Genomic DNA, 21,346 nt, shown 5'->3' with positions numbered 1-21,346 from the left:
TCCTGCAAGAATGGCCATAATCAAAAAATCAAAAAATAATAGATGTTGATGTGGATGTGGTGAAAAGGAAACACTTTTACACTGTTGGTGGCAATGTAAACTAGTACAACCACTATGGAAAACAGCATGGAGGTTCCTTAAATAACTAAAGTAGATCTACCGTTTGATCCAGCAGTCCCTAGCAATACTAGCTATCTACCCAGAGGAAAATAAACTCATTATATGAAAAAATAACTCATTATATGAAAAAGATGTGTACTTGCACACACGTTTATAGCAGCACAATTTACAGTTGCAAAATATGGAACCAGCCCAAATGCCCATCAATCAATGAGTGGATAAAGAAAATGTGGTGTGTATATATATTACTCAGCCATAAAAAGTAACAAAATAATGTTATTCACAGCAATCTGAATGGAATTGGAGACTATTATTCTAAGTGAAGTAAGTCATGAATGGAAAACCAAACATTTTATGTTCTCACTGATATGTGGGAGCTAAGCTATGAGGGCACAAAGGCATAAGAATCATACATTGGACTTTGGGGACTTGGGGGAAAATGTGGGTGGTGGTGAGGGATAAAAGCCTACACACTGGGTACAGTGTACACTGCTCGGGTGATGGGTGCACCAGAATCTCAGAAGTCACTGCTGAAGAGCTTAACTCATATAACCGAACACTGCCTTTTCTTACAAAACCTATTGAAATAAAAAATGAAAAAAAAGTATAAAAAACAGTGAAAAGGCTGTCTTAGCTTTCCTAATTATTTTGTCCCCCTGTTCTTGCCTCAAGCTTGTTATTCATTGGCTTTGTCTGTACCCCTGTCGAAATGACAAGTATGCTGGTTTCATAGTTCCCCAATCAAATTTTTGTGCCTGTATGGTTCCTGACCTTTAGAAAAATTCTTACACAAAATGTTTCTCAGTTCTTGATCCATTAACCCTCAGGCACAGTTAGACTTCTCTGAATCCTAGGATGAAAGCCCCTTATTAGGCTCAAACTGGGACCAGGACCCTTAGGACATGTGCTCTTTTGAGAAAAGAGAGGTCAAAGTGGGAAATCCATACATTTTATAATGATAATCCTATCACATCTTTCTTTTGCCCCCTTCAGTTCTTCATATGACTGTGAAGATTTGTGGATATGACTGTGATTTGGGACTATTTCTTCTTTTCCCCAGATGGAACAATGATGTGTACTACTGTGGAATTAGATCCTATCTGGATATTTTGTTAGGAGGTTTGACTCACTTCTTATGTTTTTATATTATTCTTAAGGCTTTTCATACCTCTTTACTGGAGTTTACTAAAGATTTTAATGTCTAGCACACGTTCCTTTCAAATAAGCATTGGTAATTTATTTTTTTCTGGTTCATCTGTGAAGAATCCCAGTGAGCCTTTTTGAAAACTCATCATTTGCAGTTACTTTAGAACAGCAATTTATAGAAAGGTACTGTATTAGAAATGTTTTATTTCAGTCCACTTGAGCTGTGAAGTGCAAGAACCATGAAGATTGAAAGATACAAATGATAGATGTGTCTCTTTCTCCTTATTTTCTAGCCTTCTTTGAATCCTGGGGGGAGCCAGTCATCTGATGTGGTGCTTTTGAACCACTGGAAAGTGAGGAATTTTGAAGTACACCGTGGTGACATTGTATCATTGGTGTAAGTAACTCAGAAGCATACTTTATTTGTATATAAAATTATTTATACTTATGCTGATTTAACTGGTAATCCACTGTTAATATCATATTGCCAATTATTAAATTGAATACATGTTAAATATAATGTGTTTTAAAAAAGTCAATTTTGCAGTGTAACAATGCTATAAAAAGAATTTTTTGCATTTAAAATATGTTAGTTGACTAACATATTTGGATTGGGTAAAATGTATTTAATGAAATGTTGATTAGAAATTATGAAAAATACGTGCATTTCGTATTACTTTGGAATATTTTGAAATTTTGAATCTTGGTAAGCAACTTTTTTGTTACCCCAATGTTTTCTTGGTCTGTATAGATTAAAAAGTATTCCTAGAAGGTGATAATTATGACATGAAAATCATTGACATTTATGTACATCAGGAGTTTAACTGAAAAAGGAAGTTTGAAAGACTAGTACTGGATGCTTCTGTTTGGGGCCAAAAGGTGGCACTGTTTCACTGTTATAATATGATGACTGGTCAGGATCAAAAATTTCATTCCAGTCTTAATGTAGAAAAGGAATGTCAAAGTGTGCATAACTGACACAATGATATAATACATAGTCCTAGGACAGGCTTAAATAGTTTGGAGATTTGTGTTTGTTTGCTTTAAAAGTAAATTTACACTAGGAAGACTGTAGCCAAACTTGTCTAATTTCTTCTGGTTTCAAATATTTATAAAAATGTTGTAGTATGATTCCCTGTTATGCCAGTTAGGGGTAGCAATTAATGTAGCAGTGTTACTGCCATTTGATTTGGAGACAGTAAAAACCTGCTACTGGGTAAATACTTTTCCCATTTATATTTCTGATTCTTGAATTGGAAAGATTTTTTTCTTGTTGGATGGTAACTTATAATTGTTTGGTAAAAGCAAGACATCATCTGCTTATTTGTACTTACCTTTGGCTAGTGCTTTGTGGAAATAGATATTCTGTAAATGTGTTTCTTTCAGACTATTCTACCAGTATTCATTTGAAAACATATTAACCAAATCTGGTTAGTGACTAATGAAATAAATTCAAGTGGAGTTTTGTATGGCAGACATCCAAGGAGGGGGATTAAATGCTTCTCAGGTTTTGAGTGCTTTTAAAAACATTAACCTGCTCTTTGAAGTGTACTTTTATTTTGTCATTTAGAGTACTATTTTTGCAACCTCCTAAACAACCTTTTCCATTCTGGGTTAGCCTGTCATATGCTCATTATTCTTTTGCCTTTGGTTTGACAAGGTTATATCCTCACTTAGTTGGTGATGGAAAGGATACCCACCCAAGTGAAAGAGGTCACACTATACACAGACAATTGTGCAGTATTTTTTTTTCCCGTGAGAAACATGCTGACTATCTCTAACCAAGTGGACTTGAATAGATAATTGAAAAATAAAACAGGGCTCCTTGATATTCAGGGTTGCATGGGTCCATAAAAGTATCCTACCATATCATGGAGTATATTAAAAAGAGCACATTACTGTTTTATGTAAATATTCATAGTGATAGATATTTATTATATACATTAACTTCAAAAATATTCTATTCAAATTGGAATTGATATATAAATTATAGATATTCCAGTTGAACTGTGTTTTTTTTTTTTTTTTTTTGAGACAGAGTCTCGCTTTGTTGCCCAGGCTGGAGTGCAGTGGCGCGATCTTGGCTCACTGCAAGCCCCGCCTCCTGGGTTCACGCCATTCTCCTGCCTCATCCTCCCAAGTAGTTGTGACTACAGGCGCCCACCACCACGCCCAGCTAATTTTTTGTATTTTTAGTAGAGACGGGTTTCACCGTGTTAGCCACGATGGTCTTGATCTCCTGACCTCGTGATCTATCCACCTCGGCCTCCCAAAGTGCTAGGATTACATGCGTGAGCCACCGTGCCCGGCCTGAACTGTGTTTTTAATGACTCAGTTATGTGCTATATCTTTGTCATGTACAAATAACACAAACTTTCATGTGCTTGTTCTTAGGAGGACCCATTTACATAAAAGAGTGCTTAGTTACTGGTGTTATATATTTAACAACAGATGATCGTGAAGCAATATTGTTACTTTGAGAAAGAAACAAAAAATCTGATGCTAAATTGTTCTTTAGCATTATTTAAAGTATTTTTTTAGGTCAGGGCCAGGTGGCTCAGGCCTGTAATCCTGGCACTTTGGGAGGGCAAGGTGTGTGGATCCCTTAAGCGCAGGAGTTTGAGACCAGCCTGGGCAACATGGTGAAACCCTGTCTCTACAAAAAATACAAAAATTAGCCGGGTTTGGTGATGTGTGCCTGTAGTTCTAGGTATCTGGGAGGCTGAGGTAGGAAGATCGATTGAGCCTGGGAGGTCGAGGCTGCAGTAATCTGTGATTGTGCCACTGCACTCCGGCCTGGGTGACAGTGAGACCCTGCCTAATAAAAAGTATCTTTTTAGTCTTATGATCAAACATGCTTTCTAGACCGTATCCATGTATTTTCATACAATTTAGAAACTGCTTCATTTTAGAAGATTAATGTTGGTTTGATTGCAGTTTATAATATACATTTAATTTATGTCAAATATTGAATATTTGCTTTTCTTACACAATGCATCAGTTTGTTTTTAACACAGATAATAATTTTTGTTACTACATTGGAACATCGTATTTATTTAAGAAATGTGTGACAAATACAGAAATATATATTAAAATGTTCAATTTAAAGCTGATTATAAAATACACTTCGTAATTTTGTTTAGAAATTGATATTAACAGTATACTTCATTGATAAATAAGTAATCTTTGAAAACAAACCAGTATAACCTTTTTATATTAAAAAAATCTTGAGACAGTGTATTCGGAATGTGTGGTAATACACCATTTCTATATATATATATAAAATTCACTATAATATTATGTATGCTTTTCTGGAAAATTTGCAGTTTCCAAATTCTTACTTAAATCAGTAGGGCTTATTCAATTTTATAAACAGAGCACTGATGAAAACAATAACAATCTCAATAAAAATACTAACACAGTTTAAAAGACATGAAGTTTCTAATAATTAAACTGCAGTAAAAGTAGTATTTTACTTAAAACATAAAAGGTGAAGATAGCTTGGTGGTAGGTGGTATAAGGAAGGGTTGAGGCTGTCTGTAGATACAAGGGCAGAAAGACATTATCATCACAAGTCATAAATAGAGAAAAGCTTGTAAGCTTTGTACAAAATGTACTGGTACCAGAGCTGTATGCTCTCCTCATTGTTTTGTGTTACTTTGTTTTATTTATTTAGTTATTTATAAACAAAGATCAGGGTTAACTTTGCAATAGCACTTCTAAGAGAAAGGTTGAATGTATAATACTGATTCCTTCCTGGTTTGCTGCCATTAGTATACGTAGCCTTCAGTTGCCTGTACTAATAAGGCAAAACATTAATGATCTGGGAAAAAAATTACATATGAACCAATGTAACTTCTGCATTACACTGAAATCTTTTCTCCACTTACCAATTGTGTATGTTAATTCATGTTACGGATACACATATATAGCAAAGCAGATTGTCCTTTCTATTGCAAGGGGTTTTGTTCAGAGTTGGTTGACCAGTGTTGTTTCCTAAAGCATGGGAGATCTGGCAGAGGCAGGTGGGTGCATATTATTTTTTTGCATATCTTTCTTATTTTTCACTGTCTCTTTCCTTCTTTAAAAAGTTGGTCACAATGGAGTTATTGTTTAAGTATGTTATTCAGTAGCTACATTTATTTAATAACATTATTGGTTGCACAAAATATGATTTGCTGCCATCAAGTCCTCACTATAGTATATGTAGGTGGCATCATACTCTCTTAGTGATTTACAAACTCATAGTGGTGATTAAGGTGGATTTTCTATACCTTGGAATTGACTTTTCATTAACCTGTGTGATGGCCTTCTTGGCTTAACATAAGTTGCACTATTTCACAATAATATATCACTTAACAAGTCCATTGGGACAGAGGTTCTTTCATAATAAAGTCCTAAATAATCACATTTAAAAGTGTTTTAAATTTATTTTACTTTTATTTGTTTTGAAGAAAAGTTGCAAAAATAGTATAGAGAATTCCCACAAATCCCCTAATATTAACATTATATAGAACCATAGTTCAAGTATTGAAACCAGGAAATTGACATCAGTAGAATATTATTAGATCTAATCTTATTAGACAAATAGGTCTAGACCTTATTCAAATTTCACCTGTTTTCCCACTAATGTCATTTTTTTGGGCCAAGATCCTACTCAAGATCTCATATTTTCATTTTTTATTTTTTATGTCTCTTTAGTCACCTTCAGTATATGCCAGTTCCTTGATCTTTGTCTTTTATGACATTGACACTTTTGAAGGGTACTGTCCAGTTATTTTGCAGAATGCTGCTCAGCCTCTTTAATGTTTGATGCCAGACTCTCTTTCAATAGAGAAGCACTAATGTTAATGGCAGTTGTTGAGGCTGAGGAAGCTGCAGCAGTGAGAACCCTGAATGAAGGAGAAACTCTGTCTGAGTAGGCAGTAGGGCCAGCTGGGGAGGTGGATACCACAGGGCAGAGGAGAAAGAGATGGTAGGATTTCTCTTTCAGGCATGGGTTTCTTTTTTTAGTTTCTTGGAACCACATACTTGGGTCATGACTACAAGGGTTCAGGGGTTCTAGAAATAAGTCTACCGAGTCAAATTTATAGCTGCTAGGAAGCAAAGAAGGAGAGCTGTGTGAGTGGGAGAAATGGCCATAGTTTATAGAGAGCTAGAAAGGAAGGAACAAGGGCTTCCTTTCTCTTCCTTTCCTCTTAATCTGGATCACAGATTTCACTGTATTGAGCCAGTGTCAGTTCTATAGTAGAAGGTTGGTGTGAGGGAATTCTCATTGAATGAGCATGCCTGTAAGTAAGCATTGTGCTAAGTGCTTTGAGTATGCTGTTTTTATTTAATTCTCACAACATCTGGAGATAGTAATTTTTAACATAATGAAACAGATTTGCAGCAAGTGCATGACAAGTAAAAAGCAGGGCCAGAATTTGAATCCACGTTCATTTGACTCTAAGCCTGTACTGTCTGATAGAGCAAGCACCTATAGTTACTGAACACTTGAAATGTGGTGATTGCTGCTCGTTAAAATCATAATAATTTGGATATATTCATGCAAATAAATATATTACTAAAATTCTACTTGTTTCTTTTTCCTCTTTTTCTTCTAGTTTTATTTTATAAGAGATTGGGTCTTGCTATGCTGCCCATGCTGGGCATGAACTCCTGGGCCTAAGTGATCATCCTGCCTCAGCCTCCTGAGTGGCTGGGACTACAGGCATAACCAGTGCATCTGGCTGATTCTTCCTTTTTAAATATGCCTAGTAGAAAATGTAAAATTACTCATGTGACATACATTTTATTTCTATTTGATAACACTATGTCTAAATCTTTTCCCATTGTACACTGCTGCATCCCTGGAGTATGTCTGAAGTGAACTAAGATAAAATCCCAAAGTCTGAGATGGAAAACACTAAGGGTAGTTCCTATGAAGCAAAGGTAGATTTCTAAAGATAGGTAAACACCTGGTGTTGGTGAGAGTGTTGGAGTGATCAGGTCCAAAGGCAGAGAGAAAAAGACACATAATCTATGGAGAGAAAAAAAACAACCATAATAGTTTTAAAGTGTTTATTGACGGCTTATTTTTTTGTAGCCACTGGGTTAGGAGTTCTAACTTCACTTTTATTTGATTCTTATTAAGAAAAACCAGTAAAGTAGGTATTGTTATCCCCAGTTTTATAGATGAGAACACTAAAGCATAGAGAGGCTAAATAACCTGCCTAAGGACATAGTAAATATTAATAAGTGGCAGAGCAAAGGCTTGAAGTGCCTGACATCAAATCTGTGTCTTAACCGTCATCCTATAATGTCTCCATATAATGTGGTATGACGCTATGGTTGAGTAACATTGATTCTCACCAAAGAAGTCATTCTGGCCCTGGTATGTCTACATCTCTTATTTTACTCCCATTTCTGTAGTCGAATTTCTGATACAGTGGTTCCTGAAATACATAGTAGTCTCTTCATTAATAGCAATATTACTGTAATATGAACATATAGTGTGCATACAGTTTCAACAGCTGGTTTTTGTTATGCTAAACTAATTGCCACTTTCTGATAGATGGCCAGTGTGGTGGCTGCTTCTCTATCGATAAGTTTGAACAAAGTCATAAAGATTTGAGCAAGGGGAATAGATGAAATAGAATAGAGCCTTTGGAAAAAAAAAAACGAAAGGTGCTTTGTGTCTTGAGTGCTTGTGAATCTTGAAAGGTTCCTTGACCAACCAAGGAAATTAATTGGAACCTGCTAAAAATGGAATTTCATGTTTTGCCCACAGTAATGATAATACTGAATAATGACCCATAATTGTATTAAAAGCCAGTTATCAGTTGAGCTGGGAGAATATAATTGTGTATACTTATCTGTTCTATCTGTACTCATTCCCTATTTTTTTTTTCTTTTTTGAGACAGTTTCACTCTTTTTGCCCTGGCTGGAGTGCAATGGCTCACCACAACCTCTGCCTCCCAGGTTCAAGCGATTCTCCTGCCTCAGCCTCCCAAGTAGCTGGGATTACAGGTGCCTGCCACCATGCCTGGCTAATTTTTTTTTTGTATTTTTAGTAGAGATGGGCTTTCGCCATGTTGGCCAGGGTGGTCTCGATCTCTTGACCTTGTGATCCACCCGCCTTGGCCTCCCAAAGTGCTGGGATTACAGGCATGAGCCACCGTGCCCGGCACTCATTCCCAATTTTTAAAATCTATGGACAAACATTTTTCTGAGTTTGTAATTAATATAGTACATTTAGGAACCAAATATAGAAAGACCATGACTTTTACAGAAAGATTCTTTAGGGAGGATGAAGTACCTAGGTTTCCAGTTTTTTTTTTTTTTTTTATTGACAGTAAAATGCTGGGGAGGGAAATCCTGTGTTGCAGTTTATTTTTGGTACTTTCAATTATCCATAGTAATTTGCAGTCATTACTATGTACAAGTGACATTTTTAAAATAAATAAAATGAGATAGTATAGGTATTATTATTCTTATTATTTGATATAGATTAAACTGATTTTTAAATGCTGTTCATAGCCATACAAAAAGTTGGTATCCTTGGCCGGGCACAGTGGCTCATGCCTGTAATCTCAGCACTTTGGGAGGCCGAGGCGGGTGGATCACGAGGTCAGGAGGTCGAGACCATCCTGGCTATGGTGAAACCCTGTCTCTACTAAAAATACAAAAAAATTAGCTGGGCGTGGTGGCGGGCACCTGTAGTCCCAGCTACTTGGGAGGCTGAGGCAGGAGAATGGCGTGAACCTGGGAGGCGGAGCTTGCAGTGAGCCAAGGTTGTGCCACTGCACTGCAGCCTTGGCAACAAAGTGAGACTCCATCTCAAAAAAAAAAAAAGTTGGTATCCTTAAGACAGTCCTTAACAGCAATTTATTTTTTTAAGTAGGATAAAATGCCTTCACAATGCTTATACACTTAATTATGTAATAAGACATTTTCTTAGTTCAGAGACAAATTACAGCTTAGAAATGTTTAATAAATTTCAATTTTGAATTACTGAGATTTTGTGTTAATGTAACCATAGAAGATACACATAGCTTCTGCTCTTCCTGTTTTATAAATTTTATATCCTTTGAGAGGTAACTATAAGTTATCAAGGAAAAAAATTATACAGGCAACATTCTATTAAATACTAGTGCTTATGTTTATAAATGTTTTTATTTTTACTCTGAAATAATCTAGTCTCTGAGAATGCTGTTTCTTATATTTAAAAAAATGAGTAAGTACAAGACAGCATTTACAAAGGACCTCCCAAATACACGTTAAATATTATATGTAAGGAGTCAGATTTAGCTATTGAGGAGAAGCATTTTGAATATAAGTTTACATAGTAATTACAATAGAATTAATTAAGTAGTGAACAGTTTAGGTTTCAAGCAGGAAATAGAACACAAGGCAAATCAACCATCAAATAAGTGTGTCAACCTATCTTAAATACTTTTGGAATCAATAAGATATAGAGGCATACATAAAGATAGGCCACAGATCAGTCAGTGGCTGATTTCTATTTCTGGCTGTAAATGGACTAGTTTATTTCAAACTAAGGCCTACACTGTGAATCATGAAAAAACTGGATTAAAAAATATATGTATCTAAAGGCATTGGAGCACTACCAAGAGCTAAAGATCTAAGAATGAAAGGAAACACACTGAAGTGAGCCCTGTATTTGGTGTCATTTTTCACCTTGGGTTCTGTCAATTTGCAAGCAACACAGGCCAAGCTGAGAAGCCAAGCAGCAATAGCTAAGATGGTGAGAGGGTGAGCAGAAATTTTGGCAGTTTCACAGTGCCTGCAAGCTGAAATTCAGGAAGGAGGAAGAAGGACCCTGGTAAAACACTCTAAGCTTTTCATTGGGATTCTTGTGAGGCTATATCCTAGGAGTTAGGAAAAACTATAAATAGGCCACTACTTACAAAAATCAAAATGTATTCTTTGATAAACCCAATCTTGATTTTAAGGTGGTCTGCCTTTACTTTAACTGTCTGTCATTGCTGGAAGCAAGAGATATCATGCAGAGTTTCTATAATTTTTTTATACACAACACTTGGCATTTAATAAAAAATTATACCATGCATATTAGAAGCCAGGACCAAAAAAAAAAACAACATAAGAAAGGATAGAAACAGTCTCACAGTAATCTAGATATTGGAATGATTAGACATGGACTATTAAATAACTGTAATTGGCCAGGTGTGGTGACTCATGTCTGTAATCCTAGCACTTTGGGAGGCCGAGGTGGGAGGATCACTTGAGCTCAGGAGTTTGAGACCAGCCTGGGTGACATAGCAAGACTTCCCTGGTCTCTACTTAAACAAAAACAAACAAACAAACAAACAAAAGCTGGGCATGGTGTTGCATGCCTGTAGTCTCAGCTACTACAGAGGCTGAGATGGGAGGGAGGATAACATGAGCCTGGGAATTCATGGCTGCAGTGAGCTATGGTCTCACCACTGCATTCCAGCCTGAGTGACAGAGTAAGACCCTCTCTCCAAAAACAGAAAAAAATTATGATCGGTATTTTTTTAAAGTGATGAAAAGGTGGATAACTTCAGCACAGAATAAGAATCCATAAAAATAATTTAAAGAAATTCTAGAAATAAAAACTGTGACTGAAACGAAGAACTCAATAGATTAGTTTAATAGAAAATTAGCTGAGGAAAGAGTTAGTGAACTGGATAATGGGTCAATTAGAAAATATATAGAATATGGTATGGGGGGAGTAAAAGAATGGAGCACACAATCAATTGTGTAAATAGTGTAATAGTGAAAAAGGCTGACTACAATCTAATTGGAGTCCCAGGAGAATAGGAGAGTAGGAATTGAGGAAGAAGCATTATCTTAATAGATTCAGGCCAAGAGTTTTCTAAAATCAATGAAAGACATCAATCTACAGAATGAAAAAGCACTATTGGAATAAATACAATGAAAGCACATTTAGGGCACATGGCAGTCAAACCACTGAAAACCAAAGAAGATAAAAGTCTATTTTTTTTTTTTTTTGAGGCAGAATTTCACTCTTGTTGCCCAGGCTGGAGTGCAATGGCATGATCTTGGCTCACTGCAACCTCCACCTCCAGTGTTCAAGCGAGTCTTCTGCCTCAGCCTCCCGAGTAGCTGGGATTATAGGCATGCACCACCACACTTGGTTAATTTTTTATTTTTAGTAGAGATGGGGTTTCTCCATGTTGGTCAGGCTGGTCTTGAACTCCTGACCTCAGGTGATCTGCCTGCCTTGGCTTCCCATAGTGCTGAGATTACAGGCGTGAGCCACTGCATCCAGCCGATAAAAGTCTTAAAAGGATAAAAGATATTTCCTTCAAAGAAGCAAAAATATAGCCTACTTTTCAACTGATGGAAGACAGGAGATAACTGAATGACATCTCTATAAAGTGGTAAAAGGAAAAAAAATGTCAATCTAGAATGTTGTACCTGTTGGAAATATTCCTAAAAAATGAAAGAGAAATGCATTCTCTTTCAAACAAGCCCCTAGCACATGCTCAATTGTTCTGTTGGACTTCATGTACAAAACAAATTCAAAGGGTTAAGAATTTCAAGTTAGTAGCTTCAGAGCATTAAGCCCCAAATGTAGGGTCCCTTCTGAGCCCAGGATTATGTGTGACTGCACTGGTCACATTGCCATGAAGCCAGCCCTGGTGGTTGGTAGCGGGGTGGGCACTGGACCTAAGCAGGGCCAATCAGAGCCATTCCTGGAAATGGATATATAAATATTAGGAATGAAAAGTTATTTATTTTGTTAGAGTTTGAACAATATGATCTGTAGAAAACCAGTCATTTCCTTAAGGATATGTCAATAAATATGAGCCAAATGTAATAATTAGAACTTTGGTTTCCAAGCAGATTCCATGCTCTAATTCCCTGGATAGTGAATATAATAAGATGATATATCCATGAATAAGTTACTTTACATTGCCAAAGGGACACATGTAAATAAGGCTACTGATCAGTTTACCTTAAAATAAAGGTTATCCTGGATTATCCATGTAGGCTCAGTGTAATCACATGAGCCCTTAACAACAGAGGCAGAAATAGTAGTTAGGGAGATGCAGCATACGAAGTGAGAGAGATCCAAAGGACAAGAAGGATGCAACACATTGTTAAAGCCTTTGAAGATTCAGGGGCCATGGGCAGAGGAAAGCAGGCTGCCTCTAGAAGCTAAGAATGACCTTCACTCAAAGTTCAGCAAGGAAACAAGTACCTCAGTCTTACGACTACATAGAATTTTGCCAACAACTTAATGAGCCCGGGAATAGATTATCCTGGGATTTCTAGATAAGGACCTAGACCTACTGACACCTTGATTTTGGTCTTGAAAGATCTTAAGAAGAGGATCTAGGCAAACCTGCTAGACTTCTGTCTTAGAGAGCTGTTAGATAATAAACAGATGTTATTTTAAACCGCCAAATTTGCTGTAATTTGTTACAGTGGCAATAGAAAATCATCTTAAGCAATAAAAAATACAAACAGTTCTAAAACCACCTTTACATTTACAAGGAAATGTACTTTTACAAAAGATTATTAAGTGTTTGAAAACACCGATTTTATTTACATAATTTACTAATTTAAAAAGTATTATTTTCTTTTCTGTGAAACAAATCTGAAAGCCTATGTTTGCCAGTTCTTCAGTGCAAGACTATGGGACTAGGCTTTGGGAGATCTTGTTTCTACTTTGAGTTGCATCATTTTTAACTGGCTGAGTGACCCTGGACAGGTTATTTTAACTGTTCCTTGGATCAATTGCATCATCTGCAGAATAAGAGGTACAGACTAGTTGATCTTTAAGGTCTCTTTCATTTAAAAATGCATGAAAATAGCTTTAGGGATCAAAATGGAATTGTTAGGAAGTTCAACATAAGAATCAATCCCTCAGGATATCAGAGAACTATGTTGCATAGTTTTAAAGTTGGAGTCAAAACTGACTTGAAATTTTTTAAAGAAGAAGAGCTATATTGGCACATTAAATAGAAATTCTGGAACAGATAGGAGACTTGGAACACCAGCTCTTTATTGGTGAAAGACATCAAATGAATATATACTTATAAATATTATGTCTGTAGTTGCAATTATTGAAAATTGCAAACATAAACATTGGCAGGTAGACGTTTTACAGAAGGATGAGATCAAAATCCTTTCCTATTTATTTAAAATTACTCAAAATAATATAGTGGTAGAAATCTTTGTTTCTTTGTTCCTTGTAATTTATTCTGGGAGTAGAGTTTTTAATATTCTAATGGTTAATTTTGTTCTGGTTATCTCCATCTCTCTTGTCAACTTAAGATGTGTTTCCCACCGGTAAACACAGTGTGCACTGGTTCTAGCTAAATAAAGATACCATATTCTATATTCTGCTTCATATTTTAGGTCTTAGAAAAGCGGAAGAAATCTCTAAACTAAACTTAAACATAACCTTATTTGATCCAAGGTCAGTAGATACCTTTCATTTTTCTTTTCTTTTTGGAAAAAAAAAGGCACTGTTTTGGTGAGTAGAGGTGGCAAGGCTGGGAAATGTGTCGGTAGCTGATAAGAAAGGGAAAGGCCTTAAAACGACACCCACCAAATTTTATCAGTGCCTTGGAGCTCAGGAAAGTATTTCTTTCCAAGAAGCAAACAGGAATGCCTTTTAAAAAAATTGTTTATTTCCATTAATGAGAAACCTCAAGGACCCATGAAAGGTTATTCCTTTGCATAATCTAGTGACAGGTTTACTCATACTCAGAGGTTACATTAATATTTACTGATAGCACAAGTATAGGTTTCACTTTATTAAAAATTGTATGGATGTTGGAACTGCTGTTGAAGAAGCTGGCTTGGTTTGATTTGGCTATGGATATGATAATTATAATATGGCTTTCTGTACTTTTAGAAGTCATAAGTTATATTGCAAGGATTTGTGTATTTGGATTGCCAGAAAGTTACCGTATAGTATTATGACAGTACAGTAGGAAACATTTCAGTGTGAAGAATAGTATGTCTCACATAAATTTTACCATAGAATTAAGTAAGAATCATTAAAATATTCCAGGTTTATTAAAAATTCATTATTCTACTAGAGGATCTTTAAAGAGCAATAAGAACTTGAAGAAATAATAGGAAAGCTTTGGTAACAATGACACTCTGTTAATTGAGTTGAAAGAAGGTAAAGAATATATTAACAGAATGGATCCAAATTTGGCAAAAAAGATTTGTAATAAATCAAGGGGGGAAATCAGTTAATAAAGAAAGAGGCCAATTATCAGTGAGGGGAGGGGGGTGTATTTAATGATTCTAAATGGAAGGTTAAACTGCTTGGGTGAATTTCAGTTTAACAAAAAGGAAGAAAAGCAATATGGATAACTAGGAAGAAAAGCAATATGGATAATTAGGCAGTAATAAGAGCACACTGGAAAAAAAAAGCAGAAAACTGCCTTAGGTGCTAGGGGAATATTGGCTAATGAACTTAACCTCCTGCAGTTATCTTTGAATATTCACTTTTGCTTTAGAAATGGGAGAAGTGATGTTTTTAGTTATTTTCAAGGAGGTGTGATTCTTTAGCACACTTTATCAAATTGTGGACTTTAAAAAAGTAATTTCAACTTTTATTTTAGATTCTGGGGGCACATGTGCAGTTTGTTACTTGGGTATATTGTGGGATGCTGAGGTTTAGGGTATGATTGATCCTGTCATCCAGGTAGTGAGTATAATAGCCAATAGTTGGTTTATCAAGCTTTTTCCTCCTTTGTCCCTCCACCCTCTAGTAGTCCCCAGTGTCTGTTATTGCCATCTTTATGTCCATGAGTGACCAATGTTTAGCTCCCACTTCTAAGTGAGTACTTGCAATATTTGGTTCTCCGTTCCTGCGTTAATTTATTCTTAGGATAATGGCCTCCATCTGCGTTCATGTTGTTGCAAAGGACATGGTTTCATCCTTTCTTATGGCTGCGTAATACTCCATGGTGTATTTGTACCACATTTTCTTTATTCAGTCCACTGATGATGGGCACCTAGGTTGATTCCATGTCTTGGCCATTGTGCATAGTGCTGTGATAAACATATGAGTGTGTGCATCTTTTTGGTAGAATGATTTATTTTCCTTTGGATATATGCCCAGTAATGGGTTTGGTGGGTCAAATGGTGGTTCTGTTTTAAGTTCTTTAAGAAATCTCCAAACTTCTTTCCACAGTGGCTGAACAAATGCTATTAAATGCTGCTTATTGCAAATATTCTCTAGAATATTGATATTGAATCTACCATAGATGCTTATGCAATGTCATGACTATCAACTGTCAGTTATTTTTAACATGAAGTAGGTTGACATAAACACCAACAATGTGATTCAGTCTGCCAGTATTGAAGGAGCAGTGATTCTCTGTAGCTCCATGCTGGATTGTGCCTTGCTAAGAATAGTCAACAGTGGGACACTTAGCATCTGCTATATAGTAAGCTGAAAAGGGACATATACAACCAAGGAAAACTTGAAAACTTTTAAAGATGTGGTAAAGCTCAGGTTTTAATGACATCTGGCTCTATACTTTTGTATTTTTTTGTATTTTGTATTTTGGGGAAGGCTGCCACATAGGAGTCCAGATGGAATAACTTTGAAATAGATGAATACAGTAACTCCAGTTATGTGAAGAGGGGCCACAAACAGCCAGGCAAAGAAAAGAAGACATGCAGATCGCCATGGAAAACTGCTCTTTGGAAGCATAGTCACCCTGTGCATAGCTAACTCTATTAGCTAGATTTTCACCATCCTTTCATCTATGTGATAACATTGAAATAACAGCAAATATTCAAGAAGTGGAGCTGATATTCTTTATTTTTATTACTTTTAATAATGTAATTTTGGAATGACAATAATAGTTTTATTTGTTAAAGTAAATATAGGGTATATGTACAAAATAAAATAAGCATATTGGTTAATCAAATAATCTTTATTCATTTTTATCAGCACTATTTTGCATTTTTTTTTCTCTTTTCTTTCTTTTTTTTTTTTAATAGAGACGGTTTCGCCATGTTGGCCAGGCTGGTCTCGAAATCCTGGCCTCAAGTGATCCACCCACCTCAGCCTCCCAAAGTCCTGGGATTACAGGCATGAACAACTGCACTCAGCATAGCACTATTTTTGGAACAGTATTTCTACAAAGGAAATAACTACCATGACTACAACAGTTATTAGCTTATTAAGATGTCTCATAAAATTAAGTTTTAAAGTTTCAAGTGATGTTTATTTTTCAATTTCGCATGGAAAGTTAGCATGAAAAGACTAAATTTTTAAATAATTGTGTCTTTTCTTAATGAAAAACATAAATACATTTATAGTTGTTGGCATATTGAAGAAATTACAGCTAAATATTTTGGTTGGTTATAATTATTGGTGATTCTGGAACTGTGGTTTACCTACAACATAATGGTTGAGTGTCTTTGAAGATTTTACTGGGCAAAGCAGGATTTTAAATCTTGCCAGAATTTGAAATACAGTATATCATCATATACTATAGCTATATTTTTAATACAACTTTTAATTTTGCATGAATATTACATTAATGAGCAACATGATGCCTTAGTAAGTTACCACTATCAAATGGCAGATAATAATGGTTGAGAGTAATTTCTCTGAACTTTTCCAGATATGTTTTCTTAGAACTTTTTTTTAAAGAGATGTGTACTTGAAAGGAGGATATTCTCTTTAAAATTCATGTGGAATTGATTGAAATAAATTCAGAGTATATATATACATGCCCAAAGTAAAACAAAACAAAACTGAATCGTGGGTTGACATAACTTACAATATTAGTTAAATTACAAGTTGACTGGTGAACAAAGGATACTCTTATGGAGATTATGATTTTAAGATTTTTTTTACAAGTCATTTTATTGAATGTGGTATAGAATAAGATCGTATATAACAGTTAAATTTTCACTGACATTTCAAGTGGTGGAATAACAGAGGAAATATCCATGGACTAGGTTCTAGTCTGGGTTTTGTTTCCAGTAGCTAGCTGACCTGAGTAAGCCACTTAATTAATTAGGACTTTATTTTCTTAAACTATAAAGTCATGAAGTTGTCCTAGGTGTCCTCTTCATTAACTTTCACACTAATCTGATATATATAGGCTGGCTTTGATGGAACCTTTCTGAATCCTGTTCTTCCAATTTAGTATTTATTCTAGAGGATAACATTTTGAATGTTCAGGGACGTTCAAAAGAAATATAATGTGAGCCATATATGTAATTTTAAATTGTCTAGTAACACTTTGAAACAAGTGAAAAAAGAAACAAGTGTAATTTTAATTTTAATATTTTCTAACCCAATAGATCTAAAATATTTCCACATGTAATTAATATTAAAATGTTAATGAGATATTTTACATTTTTCGAAATAAGGTCTTAAAAATCTGGTGTTGGTTTCATTTGGCACATCTCAATTTGGACTAGTTGCATTTCAAGTGTTCAGTAACCACATGTGGCTTTTGGCTACTGTATTGGACCTTGCTGCTAAAATTATGGAATCTTTATATCTATACCCATGAATCAAATTTAGAGACTGTAGAGTCAGCTTTAATTACCTTTTGTTTTCTCCTCTCTTCTATACAATAATGACAGAGACTTGCATTCCATAGAATCTGTCAAGATTTACAGGTAAATCAGTACATTTTGCTCTTATTTCCAAGCATCTGGGAAGAGTAGTGATGTTTATTTCCAAACATCTGGAAAGAGATATTTCTGGGAAGAAATATCTGTGAATCCTCTTTAATTCCTTAAGTCACTTACTGCCTTAGTTTAGTAAAATCAGACTTCTATCACTAATATTCTACAAAAACTCTTTGGAAAAATTCTCAAATCTTCTCATTGCTAAATCCAATGGCCACGATACGAATGTTTCTTTATCTCTTAGCAGAAATGGACAGTATGAATACTTCCTCCTTGAAGTTTTCTTGCCCTTTGTTGTATATTACATCCTTTTTTCTTGGTTCTGTTTTAGCTTTGTATGCTTTGCTGGTTCCTTTTTTGGCCCTCTTCTCTTTTCCCTTTGTCCACTGCTCTTGACTTCTTGCCTACCTGATTTCTTTTTGAAGCATCATACCTGTAATTTTAGCTCTCTATTGGATATATGTGTATGATGATATTCCTCAGACTTCTCAAACTCAACCTAGCCCATACCAAACTTGTTTTCTTCTTCTGGTTACTATTTTGATTATTGGCATCATATTTAGTCACAAGTCAAAGTTAGAGTCACTTCCATCTTTAACTTCTAGGATTTTCTTATCATCTGTATCCAGTTAGATACAGAGTCTTTTTGGGTCTACCTGAAAAATATCTATTGAATATTTTTCTTTTCTCCATTTACTAAGTCCAGGTGCCACATAGATCTCTCCTTCTTTGACTATGATATGTTTTCTCTAGTACATTTTCCACATTGCTAGCAGATTTATTTCCAACATAATTTGGATAATATCACTTTCCTGCTTAGAACTTCTGCTGATTCCATTTTCTTCTTACATTGCATATGAGTCCTAGACTGCTATTCTATCTTTAACTCTAGACATTCTCTTTTATAGTTCTCTCTCCTCTAAAAGTCAAGACTTAAAAATATTTCAAATGATGAAATTTTAGTCTTCTTGATGGCTACTGGGAGAAACTAGCCATCCAATATGGATAGTATGGCCCCTAGAGCCCTGCTATAATAATAATAAATGGGCAAATGAGATGTATTTATGTGATACCCATAATTAGGTTAATAAGCATATTTCTTTTTTTTTGTAAGTAAATCCCTGTATGGATATTTTAGTTCTTGGGAAGCACGAGTTAATAACATCCAGGTAACAATGAGTGATGTATGTTTTATTTACACATATGCTTTCTATACTTGGAAACTAATATAGAGGATTATCTTGGTTAAGCTGTACAGCTCAGCTGACTTTTACAGGAAAACAATAGATCCCCTGAGGTAATACTAATGTAAGTGAAAAGTAATTTTGGCCATTAGTATATCTAGTTGGGATGAGAAAGAATGACTTTAATTGTTACCTATTTACTAATATTTTTACAATTGGTTGTTTCCTGGCCTCTTTATTCTCCTAGCATATTTAATTGAGATGAGATGAGATGTTAGTTCTCTAAAGTGCAACATATTTTTCTTCTTAGCCAAATCCTGTTATTAACCTCCTTTGCCTTAGCTGACAACAGGTTTCCCTTAGGCAGTGTAAGCATCGATGCTCTGAGGAAGAGGATAAATATTAATTGGAGTATACTACTTCTTGGAGACCTTTAAGAAGTATTAAATAGTCTCAGAAAGTGATTTTTGCTTCTACTTCAGGAGTGTTTGTTTAAATACTTAATTACTTAATTTGAAAGAATACTAGAGGTCATAAACAGTAATGAATATATTGTCAACTGGAATATTTTTGCATATACTCAGAATGTTTTGCCCTTTTCTCAAAAATAAAGCAAGGTAATAAACAATGATCATAGTTAAAAGGGTAATTAACCTTACCAACCTCTGTAATCCCTCGGAAGTCTAGACATGAACTCGGGAGTTGGCAGTTGTTTTCAATATACATACCAGCCATCTTTGAACATTTATTCTGTAAAATGACTTGTATTATGCTTAAGTGAGTATGAGCAGTGTGACTCACATAAGTAGGAGAAAAGAAGCCAAAAACTGCAACAAAATATTCCCTTTAAAATGAATACCATCTTTACAGAACTGAATATATTTCTGGACTGTATATAGAATTGGAAATTTTAGAACTAAAAGTTTTTAAGAGCTTACTATGTGTCAGGAATTGTTCTAAATACTTTACATATATTACCTCATTTAATCTTTCCAATAGCACTGTGAGGTAAGAACTGTTACTTTACAGTGAGGAAACTGAGGCACATAGAGATTGGGTGACTTGCCCAAGGTCACCCAGTAGGTGCTTGGGTGAGGATTTACACCAGGGCCTTCTCGCCTCAGGGGCTGTGCTTTTGACCACGTGGGTCTTCTGCTAATCAGTGATTTAATCTGCTATTTGGTCAATCTGGTTTTTTACTTATGAACTTTCCTACTACTACTCTTAGCTCATACTTAGTACAGTTGTCCCTTCATATCCTTGGGGAATTGGTTCCAGGACCTCTCAATTGCACCAAAATCCAAGGATGCTCAAGTCCCTGGTGTGAATGGTGTAGTATTTGCATATAACCTATGGACATCATTTTGTATACTTTAAATTATCTCGATTAATTAGGACACCTAATACAATGTAAATGCTATGTAAATAGTTGTTACACTGTATTGTTTAGGGAATAATAAGAGGAAAAAAATGTCTGTACATGTTTAGTACAGACAGTTTTTTCCCAAATATGTTTGATCTGCTTTTGGTTGAATCCATGGATGTGGAACCCACAGATATGGATGGCCTACTGTACTCTTATTTCTAAGTTGAACCTTTCTTGAGATCTAGATATTTCTGATGTATTGATAAATGTACTTATATAAATACACAGATATAGTACATAACTACATCTCAGGGCCATTTTATACAGTAACAGTAATCACTTTTTGTTCGTTATAGTTATCGTAACTGAGGTATATTTCTGCTAAGCCAAGTGAGGGAATTTTTAAAATAAGTTTTTGTTTGTGTTTATTTTTACTTTGAAAAGATTGTTTATAATTTGCAAAGATCAATGAGGATTTCTTTTCCCATGTTCTCTCCCCAACTCCTTACCCCTTCGTAAAAAGCAACCAAATTTGAAAAATTTTTTTTATTATACTTTAAGTTTTAGGGTACATGTGCACCATGTGCAGGTTAGTTACATATGTATACATGTGCCATGCTGGTGCGCTGCACCCACTAACTCGTCATTTAACATTAGGTATATCTCCTAATGCTATCCCTCCCCACTCCCCGCACCCCACAACAGGCCCCAGTGTGTGATGTTCCCCTTCCTGTGTCCATGTGTTCTCATTGTTCAATTCCCACCTATGAGTGAGAACATGCGGTGTTTGGTTTTTTTGCCCTTGCGATAGTTTGCTGAGAATGATGGTTTCCAGCTTCATCCATGTCCCTGCAAAGGACATGAACTCATCATTTTTTATGG

The 21,346-nt window shown here is 35.4% G+C and overlaps 1 protein-coding gene across 8 annotated transcripts in view; it reads left to right on the top strand.

The window, feature by feature from the left end:
- The window catches only part of IMMP2L (inner mitochondrial membrane peptidase subunit 2), a 945,432-nt gene that overhangs the window by 102,022 nt on the left and 822,064 nt on the right, over positions 1–21,346 (top strand). For all 8 annotated transcript variants that reach the window (XM_063667728.1, XM_054495032.2, XM_054495035.2 and 5 more), the window contains one exon: positions 1,560–1,663. In XM_063667728.1, the coding sequence (XP_063523798.1) occupies positions 1,560–1,663 (104 nt within the window). The remainder of the gene's footprint in view (positions 1–1,559; positions 1,664–21,346) is intronic.

This window comes from Pongo pygmaeus, chromosome 6 (assembly GCF_028885625.2).
Source record: "Pongo pygmaeus isolate AG05252 chromosome 6, NHGRI_mPonPyg2-v2.0_pri, whole genome shotgun sequence".
Taxonomy (NCBI): domain Eukaryota; kingdom Metazoa; phylum Chordata; class Mammalia; order Primates; family Hominidae; genus Pongo; species Pongo pygmaeus.
The sequence above is the reverse complement of the archived record's forward strand: the minus strand, read 5'-3'. Positions and strand labels throughout refer to the sequence as shown.